General features: G+C 38.9%; 1 protein-coding gene across 2 annotated transcripts in view; it reads right to left on the bottom strand.

Annotated features, from left to right (window-relative positions):
• Positions 1-2,840: 2,840 nt before the first annotated feature.
• The window catches only part of LOC139717241 (sushi domain-containing protein 4-like), a 460,810-nt gene continuing 451,293 nt past the window's right edge, over positions 2,841-12,357 (bottom strand). For both annotated transcript variants that reach the window (XM_071628746.1, XM_071628740.1), the window contains exons 5-7: positions 11,627-11,827; positions 4,937-5,122; positions 2,841-3,884 (exon numbers count right to left, since the gene is read on the bottom strand). In XM_071628746.1, the coding sequence (XP_071484847.1) occupies positions 3,184-3,884; positions 4,937-5,122; positions 11,627-11,827 (1,088 nt within the window). In that variant the 3' untranslated portion in view covers positions 2,841-3,183. The remainder of the gene's footprint in view (positions 3,885-4,936; positions 5,123-11,626; positions 11,828-12,357) is intronic.

Genomic DNA, 12,357 nt, shown 5'->3' on the forward strand with positions numbered 1-12,357 from the left:
ATCACTGGGATTAAATAATACCAACTGCATCAAATGATGTTTAGATTTTTGATAACTTAGCAATGTAGAAATGTTATATTGTCCACAAAGTGCATGATTTAAAAAAAACATATATTTATGTACAAATCAAGAAGAGTTTTTCGATGATGACAGCATCACCTCATCTGTAGCAGGGCTTGACATTATTGGTGGCCCGGGGCCACTAAATATTGATATCGGGCCACTAAATTCTAAAGAAGGTTCTCTTATGGCAGCCTGATCAGGCAGCTAAAATTCAGAATGAATTGTTAAATTTGCTTTCATGGCAGGCCACTACATTTTCTTTTTTGGGGGCAACCAAAACTTTATATTCATAGATGTTAGTGGCCCAAATGGACCATCAGAGGAAAAAGTTAGCATGGAGTCCTGCAATATGCATACCCTGTTGTGACTTATACTACTGCTTGGTGACATGTTCATCTTTTAAAGGAAAAGCATTGTTCTCATGTGCTCACAAAGGTGTACATATTTTTGCTCTAGAATGTACACATATGCATAAGAAATGTTTGAAATAATGCTGTAATACCATCATTTCAGTTGAGCAACAAGAAAAATGCAAAAGATCAACCAAAAAGGTTCACCAAAAGTACTACAGTCTCTGGGCATACCTGATTGTGGTAGCTACGTACTATTGTTAATTAATCTATTGATAAGTGACAAATCAGGGCCACACCAGTATCCACCTATCTTTCACCTCAGAGTGAACTGCATGCAGATTGTTGTCTAAAATATGATCGCTACGGCATGATCAATCATCATTTAACATTCTGCCTATACCCACTACTTAATAGGAAGGACATTTCAGGAATAAAAGTCTCATTATGCATAAGATTTCCAAATACTCCAAAACGATTCTTTATCCTGGCAAATCTCGTCATCCAGACAAGTTTCTTGGTAGATCCTTTCTATGTACGATAGCAAGTAAATTCCAAATGGTGGAGGATGAATTTTGAGCCCTTCCGAGAACTATGTATTGGCTTTTTAAGCTATAACCACTATCACTACTACTAATGATGCTACTATATTGCTACTATAATGCCATACTGTATTACCTATAATGGCACTAAAAACATAGTGTTAATGAGTATTTTTGTGATATATTAGAGTACATATTTAACACAAAGCAAACCTGTAGTAGGCACAGCTTGACAGAGGAATTATGTGATATGATTTGCTTTTGTTCAGGAGAAATTCTGATCTGAGCACAAAAGGGTGAACTATAGCTTGTTTGTTTGTGTGTGTGTGCGTGTTTTGAGGGAGTCTGTGATTAGATTATGTAAGAAGTGGAGCAGGACCCTCTGTGTGACCGTATAGTGGCTTTCTTCTTTTCATGGGCAGTATATCATTTCACAAGGCTTTGCATACAATGTATATCATAATATGATACATACTGTGAAGTGCTTGTTAAGTGCCACATTTTTAATTCCATGCCTACACTGATAATATCACACTGTGGAATGTCGCCACTGTCCAGCACTCCGCATCATTTTCTCATCTACACTCATTAGCAGCTCTCTATGTGCCATGCTCATCACATACTCAACCCAGTACTGTCACTATCATTATCATTATTTCATATGGGACCGTCACAAGACAGGCCAACAAAAAAATACACAGTCTCACTTACATTACATAATGCATTTGTACAGTGTATAATGCAAGGAGTCTCAGGCCCAGAGTACATCCAAATGAGATGCCAGGGTGAGGTATGAGCTACCTTAATTACTCTAGCTGAGAAGCCTTCCTCTGCACACATAAATCTCTTTGCATCTTATTATCCTAAAGGTTGCTTAGTTCATATCTTAAAGACATGATTTCCCAAATCCAGATGAAACAAAAACCCAGCATTAGTGCTTCACTTCAGAGTTGATTTAAGGATGGAAACAACCAATGTAAAAAATTGAACTACTATAATCAAAGTTAAGTATTGTTAAATATACAAAATGTGAACAATATCTATAATACACCACTGCTTCCAAAGGTAAACAAGACCTTTAAAACATGGACACAATGATGTATGCAACAATCAATGATTAAGTAAAGGTAAAATCATCTGATCTCTATTCATAGTTAGACTGGTATTTCAACTCTTATTTTGTTTTTGTTCCTGCTTTTGTTTGAAACCCTTTATGATTATTTCGGATGGCTGTATGCTTTGCAGGTTGCTGATACTCGTTTTGAGCTTCATGGTTCTCTGTCCCATTCTGGGCTATCCTGATGTAATTAGCAATCTATCTCAGGGATGCTCTAGACATCTCCTGGCATTATATGTAAGGAGTTTGTCAGGTGTATGATGGCATATTTTGATAATGAATCAATAGTTTTATTGACGTTATAATTATTACATATTGTCATCTGAAATATTATGCAAACTATCAAATATTTTGTGTCAATTATGCAGAACAGTACTGTATCTATTGATTTCTTTGTATGATTATACATAATTCATGTATTTTGATGGTAACTAGTTAGGCAAGTTTGGTATTTTCTTTTCTTATTAGTGAGTCAATGCTCATGATATTGAAGGTATCCTTAATAAATCTTTTGGAGCAAGTATCAATCGACATCAACTTTTAGACATTTACCTTTGTAAGTTATGTTGAATTTGGCCTTAGGACTATGGTTCATAAAGTTTAACCAATTTTTGTTTTGAACAGAGCAGAATTTAGTACAATATGTATAAACAGTGACTTTATGCAGGCAAATACTGCATCACAGAAAATCATGACATTCATGTAATTAATATCCTGAAATTTAAGGAATTTCTCAACTACAGGTCTATACATCAGCCTCTTAAAGAAAGTATGATAATGATTTATGACACCCACCTGACGTCTAAATAACATAGCTAAACATACTTTTAAGTACAATACAATAAATGCAGCATCTCACTCATAGTACAAGCTGCTTACAAAAGACAATAACCAAAGATGTTAAGCCATCATTGAGGTTCAACTACTCTGTGGAAAAAGAAGTACATGTATATGGAAATGCTAACATATATTTTGGTATATTATGTTCAGGTAGTCACTCCATCCACAGTTGACACACAATAACATATAATTCCTTGTCTCATACAAAATCGACTTTTAAATAGCCTCAAGTGTGTGTGTGTTGTGTGTGCGTGTGCGTGTATGTGTATTGCTATTCAGCCCCATTATCACACACAGATTCTTGATTGTCAGTACTGTTGCTAATATGTGCACCATCTCCCTGAACCTCGGCTCTTCTGGGGGAAACCTCTGCATAGAGATCGTTGCCAACGTGGCTGTGCGGAACCTCACCATCGGGTTCGGGCACCTCCTCCGACGCCGGGGCTGGCTCACTCTGATATGGGGGTGGTGGCGCTGTTGCAGCTGGCGAGGTCTCCAATAGGGGCGAGGTATCTGTCTCAGCACTGGTGGAATTACGTGAACCTCTGGTGCGTCGGCTCCTTGTGGCACGTCCTTGAGTTGGTGGTGGTAATGGTGGAAGGGGTCTCCCCTGTACTGCGGACCTGCTCTCTTGATCCGTACTTTCGGAGTTGGCCGCATCCTCTGTCGATGCCCTTCGAGGGCGCACCGTCACGACCGGTGCCATGGCCTCATCGTAGGTCGGCAAGACCACATCGATATTGTCGGACACAGCCAAGAGGGCGTCGGAGTCATGGTGAATTCTTGCAAGGCGAGCCTGGAGGACAGTGGGGTAGCAGCGGCGTCCGTGGTGCCGCTGGGAGCAGCACTGCCGACTCGTCAAGATGACGGTAATGACCAGGACACCAAGGATGGAACCGGTGGTGGCTGTGACAATTGTCAGGGTCTCTGTGTTGAACATGTTGGTTCCGTGGATGGTTGGGTCAGTTGTTGCTGTGTCAGAGAAAAGCAATAGTAAAAGTGATACAGCTTATCATGAGCTTTCACCTAGTAGCAAAATCTATGCAAATTTGCTTGCAGAAGAAATTGCAGTGAATGGATCTGAAGCCATGTGGTAACACAGAAGATCAATGAAAATCTGAGTGATATCAGTGTTATCACGTTCCATACTGAATTCTGAAATGCCCATAGACTTGATATGCAGGTCATCAGGTTACCGTCAGGAATGGGTTAATGTAAATGTCTACATCAATTCAAATGGCTCCCTACTGGCCATTACTAATAGAAATTAACATCATGTGACTGCAATGTCTCCCGGGTCAATTTTTGCCTAAATTCAGATGAGGAGTGTTAAATACCTCAAATAAAATTTCAGCTAACTCAATGACTTTAAGTAATCAAATGTCTCATTTTGCACAAACTTTCACAGATGCTTCACAGCTGCTTTTGTTTCATTGCCTCCGTGAAAATAACTGTCTTGTCAGGATAGTTTTATGATGATGTCTATCATCAAAAGAGCATTCAATATGATTCAGTTTAGTGGTGTGGTGAGCAAAAGTGTTACAACACCAAAAGGGTAAAATTAGAGCTTGCTGAGAACCAAGAATGAAAGAAAAAACTACAAAGGCAGCAATATATCATATAGACTAGCCTAAACATATATGCATATTCTTAAAGTTGAAAATATCTCAGTATAAGATGTCCCACATGCCATGTTTCTCAATTTGTGGGGCAATTGAATAATAAAACACAAATATAACTAAAATATACTCAGTACTCTTTGAGGCATCCCCGTCCCCTCCTACAACCTGCTGGAATAATGAAATCAAGCAGTGACCATCTTTCATCATCTTTTATCTCTTTGTGTTCATGCATCAAAATACATTCTTCAGCAACATTTATCAATTATGCATGGGCCCAAACAACAGTGCCATTCTGTGAGAAGAGTGAAAATGATTTATCACTGTGAAAACAAACACGAACCAAATCACCCACTGATACAAGCATAAGGCGACTACATACTCTCTATGCTCTGAGAGACAAACCTTTTACACAAGATGGCTGAAGTCCAGACCATGTTCCATCGGCCTGGCACGTCCTCTCGTCGTCGCCGATCAGCTGGTAGCCCTCGTCGCAGTAAAAGCTCACTCGCACCCCGGTGCTGAAGATGCTCTGGCAGCATCGCTTGGAGTGGTCCGGCTTGCCTGGATCCTCGCAGAGCTGCTCCTTGACTGAGGGTGGCAGATCAGAGAAGGGAGGCATGAATGATAAGTGATCCCAAAGGCAACCAAATTAATATTGGCTTTGATAGTAAGAGTATGACCAGGAGGGCATTTCATGAATCATCTCAGCCAATCAGATGCAAGGATTTCAGTAGCTTTTGACAGTTTGTCAGAAAAATATCCGACCAAAACGCTTCATGAAATGCCCCGCCCCCGTGAACATACATGGAAAATGCTTCATCCAAATCAGACCTACAACAAGAAAGTAACAGAATCTAGCATTAAACATGTTTTCACAACGCCGCAATGTTAACTCTTCATGTGCCTTGGCATGTAGCTCAACTAGCCAAACTTTGTTGTTGGCATTCAGTAATTCGTCAAAACCTGACCAAGTAGTACAGTTAGCTCAATTACTCTGGTGCAACATTATGTGGCTCAGTCCAACAGAAGGGTCATGGTGACTTCTTCAGGGATTAGGATGGGAAGGAGAGTTAAGTAATCTCTTTTTCATTGATGAGTCATTTCCACGCATTGGTGCTGGCCAGCAAAGAAAGGGGTGCACGTCACAAGTTCAACACCCACGAATCTCACAGCCCACAGTTCATGCAGCCCATGAGTCATACGGCCCACAAGTTATTCAGCCCATGAGTCATACAGCCCATGAGTTCAACACTAAGCAAACAAGGCCCATGAGACCAGCACATTAAGCCCTGTGTTATAATGTCCAAACTCATGGGTTGTTTTTACCTAGTGTCGAACTCATGGGCCTTATTTGCCTAGTGTCAAACTCATGGGCTGCATGATTCATGGGCTGTACGACTCATGGACCTCTTTTCAATGTCAAACTCGTGGGCCATATGACTCGTAGGTGTCAGGCTCATAGGATGACCCCGAAGAACACACTCCAGTAACTAGGAGGCGTGCCAACCAGCAAACAAAGCACATTGACCTGATGAAGACTACTCCCATGTATACTTGAGCATGTATCTAAGGGTGAAGCCACATATGCCACTTGGAGGAGGTGATGATGTTGTTACCTCACAAATATGCCAGTGAATATCTGTTCATAAATCTCCTGTAAATATCTATTCTTTTCACAAAATAACCCTGACTTTCAAGTGGAAAAGGGGTTATAGAATATTGCTTATTATTTGATCGAAAAACTTTTTGTAGAAAAAATGGGAGAATTTAGAGGTGATGAAATCATCACACCATCTAATTCTAAAATAAGCAGTTGTGCCAATTATCACTATTCAGTGAAATCATGCTACAAAAATTCCGTAATTTCCTCTTTTTAGGTACTTGATAAACTTGTATCATTCTGTCCATCTGATTTTACCATATTCAATAAAGCCCACTATAATGATACGAAATTGCATGTTCGTAAAAAAGAAGGATGAGAGAATTATAACTGAAACTGACAAGCAGAGATACACTTTATGATATCATTATATTAATGCGCAACAAGCTTAAATGAAGAATTGTCAACATACTTGTGACAAATTTCCTAAAGCACTCTTAAAACTCATCTAAAAGTGTCTGTGTGAAAAATCAACAAGAAGTACAATAATGCTGTCTGATTGTTCACACAGTAATTTTGCAACAGGGAAGCCATAACAATGCTTCCCTGTTCATTGCTACTTGACAGATTACTGCCTGCATAAGATATCTTATGGCATAATGATGATGATACTTTAAAAACAACAAGCAGAGGATACATTTTGTTAACATGAGGACAAAACCTCTCAGTTCATGTAAAATGAGGCTACATATTTTATCTCTTTGATGTTGTTACAGTGTTCACCATATCCTGTGACTGAAAGGAGCTGATACAATCTTGGAGGCATTTCTTATAAGCATTTATACAAGGGTCACAAAACTCAGTTTGAACATTCCGTATTTTTCCAAGCAGAAGAGTTGAAACCATCCTTTACCCCTTTGCTCTGTTCATTTTATTTTTTATGTAAGCTTCCATAGGTAGGGCCTTATCTAAATAAGGCTTATATTAATGATATTCATAATGCTGATATAAAGATTGATAGAGAATGTGTACAGTGAACAAATCAAATCAAACCAACTCTAAGTCAATGCAGACATATGTCTGTTTCTTCTTTCTTCTTTTTTTTCCCCTGTCAAATATTGCACTGAAAGAAAGAAAGCAAATGAGGATTACGCATTACAGAGGTACATAAAACAAATAATGATCTCTTCCAGTGTACCTCCATACTAGAATTGATGCAAAGATAAAGTGGTGTAAAGCTTAACTTGGGAGCTTTCGAAACTGCATTAATCACTCCTAAGCAAATATTACGACATATGCTTTGGAGTTGCATGACAAAAACAGCGCAGATGGATTGGATGGATGGTTACTCTGTTTTTTCTCCTGGATTTCCTTTTCTTTTTCTTTTTACTTTTGCAAAATAGGTTGGAGAGGCTAGCATACTGGTGTCAGAGGAAGATGAAAGTGTATTTATTCTCCATATTTGAAGGATGGACTGTCACGGAGTTATTCTGTTGATTCATCACCACACACAGACTTGGAAAATATCCATCGATTACAAACATGTATCTTCTTTCTACATCATCACAGCCACAAAAAGAGGCAAAAAAACCCCAAATATATAGGAACAAACATGAATAAAAAAAAGACCCCGGAGAAAATGATGATTCATGAAAGTTGCGAGATATGAACCTCTGTAACCCCAATCCATACATTTTCACAAGTTGCATTTCATGGAACATAAAAACTTTGTAATGCATACATTACATCAAAAAAAAATACAAACACTCTTAACTTGTGACTAAAAGACACAATACTGCAAATGTCAGAGTGTATTGGTTTGAGATTTAAGAAGCCTGCTTGTAACTTTATGCCAATACAAATGAAATTAGCACCTGATTAAAAATGGCTTAGATTATTTGCATCTCCTCATAGTGTTCTTAATCACTGAAAGCTGCATAGTACATCTATAACTTGCTGAGGACTATCAGCTTATGGCAAGTACTGCAGCAGATATGGCTTTTGGAGATATATTTTTAGTAAGCAAGTGTGATATTGCAAAGGTAAAAACTGTATACAGATGTGTGGACAAAACAAGAGTAAAGATGGAAAAACAGTCATTTACTGCTATTGACAGGAGGGAAAACTGTAATTATCTAGTGAAATTTAAAAGGATATTTTGATAGCAGTTGACGTGCCCAAATGGTCTTAAAATACACTTTAACATGCAGTTAGAATGATGGATAAAGGTAGCAAATGATAGAGTTAATAATTCTATTAAAAGAAATAGTGAGGTTATCACATGTTAACCCATTGAGGACGAGTCCTGAGTATACTCAGGCAAGTGTCTATGGGAAATACGTGTTGTAACAAAATCAGCCCGTCCTCAACAGGTTAACAGACAGGTACAAACAAATCCTTGAGTATTGACCGATTCTGTGACGCACTATGTGTATTTTTGGCATGGGCAGCGCCATTACGCGGTGTCTCAACCGACCCCCCCTCCCCTCTCCCTCACCCCCTTCCGCGCACGGAATGAAAAAACTGACGCATGGTTGTTTTAGCCAATGGGCGTGTCGTACTGAGAGCGCGAATGCTTGCTTAGTGCGCGAACCTTTGTTACAAGTGCGCGATAAACATGTTGCCTGGGGGGTGGGGGAAAGGAGGGGGGGTCGCCTGGGACACCGCAAAATGAGCTCATGGCTGCGCCCAGTGCCACAAATTGTCTGCTGCCCTCAATGAACCCGAATCTGTCAATAATGGATCTAGTCAAAATCGGGCAAAACTTTTATGTACGTGATACTTATTCACTAGCATACAAGCCAACAAAAACAATGGAGAAAAGAAAGAAACTAGAGCAATTTGGCTGCCATGCAGTCATCTAGGAGGCCTCTGGTTTCCATGCAAATATGTGTCTTAGATGTACATAACCCTTTATTTACACTTTGAGCGATTGAGAACCAGAATGAGATTTAAAGTGTTTTCTTTATTCAGAGGAAAGGCAAGTGATTTCCAACCTCGGAGGCAATAAACGGTGCACTTGTGTGTTATGGAGACAATATTTTTGCAGATTGTTGATTTTATGATTATCGGTCAACTTGTAATATTCACGATAAAAAAAGCTTGATTATATCAATATGATAATGACTAACAAAATCTGTTCTTCACGCGCACATATACACACATAGGCCTTAACACACAGACACAGACAGACAGACACACAGATACTTGCTAACACAAAGACAAACAGACACAGACACATACAGACACAAACACACATACACACACACACACACACACAGACATACAACTTGCAGCTTCATTTGTTCTGTCCAACCGGAAGGATGTAAACACCACTGGTTCTGGAAGAGGAATTATGTATGATTTTCTTGGCATTCCCTAAATTGTAAAAACCTTTGGTTCAGAGCACATGAGATTGATGGGGATAATACATCTCACACATTTCTGCCCACAATGCCATAATTGCAAATTATAAGTGGCACTGACGTGGCATTTCTTTTTCATGCCTAAATCAGGCCATGTGTTCATACAATTTCACTTTTTGATATCAAGTGATTTCCCTTTCATGTCTTGGGGGGGGGGGGGACTCCTGTTGATATGATATTTAAAACACACACTAATATTGATTTCATCACAACAAATTTAGGTTCAAAACATTAATTTTTAAGGCAACATTTGTCCCAAGCATTTGTGATACTTAGTAGGTTAAACAAAGACTACCATCAGTCAAAATTCCTTTATCTTCTGACTGGGAAGAATTACAAGTGAATGTATAACATATAATGTCGCCCGGATCTAGCATTTTTCAATGATACACTATTACAGCAAAATCAACATCCCTCTAACCAGTGCTTTGATGCATAGAAAGCAATCTAATGATGACATTTGGAGTTTTCTACTGGCCAGATCATATGGACGATATCCGAGCAATCAGCACGCAAGCAGGGGTTGAATTATGATTGATAGCACGCTATATTTACAGAAGTGGCCTGCCTTGTATGAGTATGGATTTTGTGTAACTTCCTCGATGGGAATTAAAATCTCTTACGTTCATCCCTTGGCATAGGCCTGTGAGTATGAGTGATTGCTGGCCTACTAAAACGTGAGTGAAATACAACAGCACTGCAATTAGCAAAAAATAGAAAGTAGAAATAAAATGAAAGAATATGGCCCAGAGAGTACAATTAGAATTTATGCAGATATGTATGCTGCATACCTACCTATGGCAGAAAGTCAAAAGACACTGTGCCTACCGGTACATGTTTGAGGGCCAACGATTATCGACTTCAGCCAATTTGAGATTTCACTCTAAGATGCTCATGTTCATTATAAGCATTTCCAAGTGCTACAGGTAATAGAATGGTGTCATTTACCACAGCATCATCATTGCATACAACCTATCAACTGTGTATGCTAATGGTGTTTCCAGTCATGTTAATAAGTAGAGCTATTGTATCATCTTATAGTGCAATCAAGCAATAACTTCATTCATCATGTTTTATACACCATGATTGCATGAGGGAAGTCATAAATTAAAATGTAATTTTTCTTTGAATTCAGATGCATCTCAGAAGTATTTCAGAGTAGTTTTATGTGTATACAGTGAGTTCAAGAAAAACCACAGACATACCTAATAGAAAGTCACCTTCAACGCGCAATCAAGCAATTACTGAAATTGAAAGCAATTATACTGATGGTTATAGATTCAATATGATATTAGTTCCACAAAGTCTACAATGGAATATAGAAGTCAATTAGATGCAAAGATTTAATTCACCGCAAAGAAGAAAAAAATGAATGTCCGATGGCCCAGTGGCCCAGTGGCCCAGGGCCACAAAAAAAAATCACATCTGGCCACCAAATTTCAGAAAAGGTTATCTTTTTGTGGCCCAATACAGCAATATTTCCTTTTATTTCGGGCCACAAAATTTTAGATTCAAAGATTTTAGTGGCCCGAATAGATCACCAGAGAAAGAAGTTATTGTAAGCATAATTGTGTGTGTATATATATAAGATTTTGTGAAGTTTATATTTTGTGAATCAGGTGCTATTCATGAATTTACAAACACAAACAAATATAAACTCAGAACATGACATGCGGGCATACATTTCTCCCTTTAGTACTGCACTCCACAACTGTGAATTTAAACACTTGCAAAAACGTCGGGAAGTCCTGATTTGAGAGAAATTAGACTTGCTAAATACATGGTGTATACAGTAGTGTCAAGCTCTTATATATCTGTACATTATGTATACATTTAATCATTTACCATTTTTCTATCATCCTGCTGAGGATAATCAACTATTATCTCACAAATCTTAGCATTGCACAAAAAGTATGCAGGTCTCTATAACCCGTTGAGGACGGACTGATTTTGCTGCAACATGCATTTCCCATTGACACCTGCCCGACTATACCTGGGACTCATCCTCAACGGGCTAATCATGCGTCTACTAAATTGGACGCGTATCCATTAATGATGTGCACGTACCACACTCTGGTAACTCGCCCACCCACTGCCCGCTCTGGCACTGTCGGGTGGACGTGGCACCGTGGGCGATGAAGCCAGGGTCACACTGGTAGTGCAGCGTGGTACCCGGGAGATACCAGCCCGTGCTGTCAGACATCTGGCCCTCCACCGAATAGTGGCTGTTGGGTACATCCGAGTCTGGTGGAAGCTGACAATCCATTCCTGCCAATATAACACACACACACAAAAAGGAGAAAAAACATAGTTTTAAATATTCTATGACAAAAACCTAGCAAATCATATTGTAAAATGGGCTTTATCAAAGTATCCCAAAGACAGGGGTGGGGGGGGGGGGGTGGGTGGTGATATCTGACATTTGTTCAAGTGAGAGTTGAAAAAATATGCAATACATTTATTACAGGAAAAAGAAATCAGTATACATTGTTGACACAAAGAGTGCAATCTGCTGACCACAATGGTATTCAATACGCTGTGACAAAAATAAGGATATTTAAAAGCAAAATATATTTTGAAAAATGAGTATGTGATACAAAATAATTAAGCAAAGCCAACATGAATTTTTGCAACCATGTATGATGGGAATCACAGTAATATCAATGTGTAATTCATTACTGGAATATTTCCACTGTTTTCATTTTCCCCATGGCTTGGTGCAATCATCATACTACTGGCATGCTTTTTTTCTGATCAGCACAGCATGATGTTTTACTGGCCGCCCTGGTAAAGAGAGA

The sequence above is a fragment of the Diadema antillarum genome, unplaced genomic scaffold (assembly GCF_040938485.1).
Source record: "Diadema antillarum isolate AM-2024a unplaced genomic scaffold, OU_Dant_1.0 scf00000007, whole genome shotgun sequence".
Classification (NCBI taxonomy): Eukaryota; Metazoa; Echinodermata; class Echinoidea; order Diadematoida; family Diadematidae; genus Diadema; species Diadema antillarum.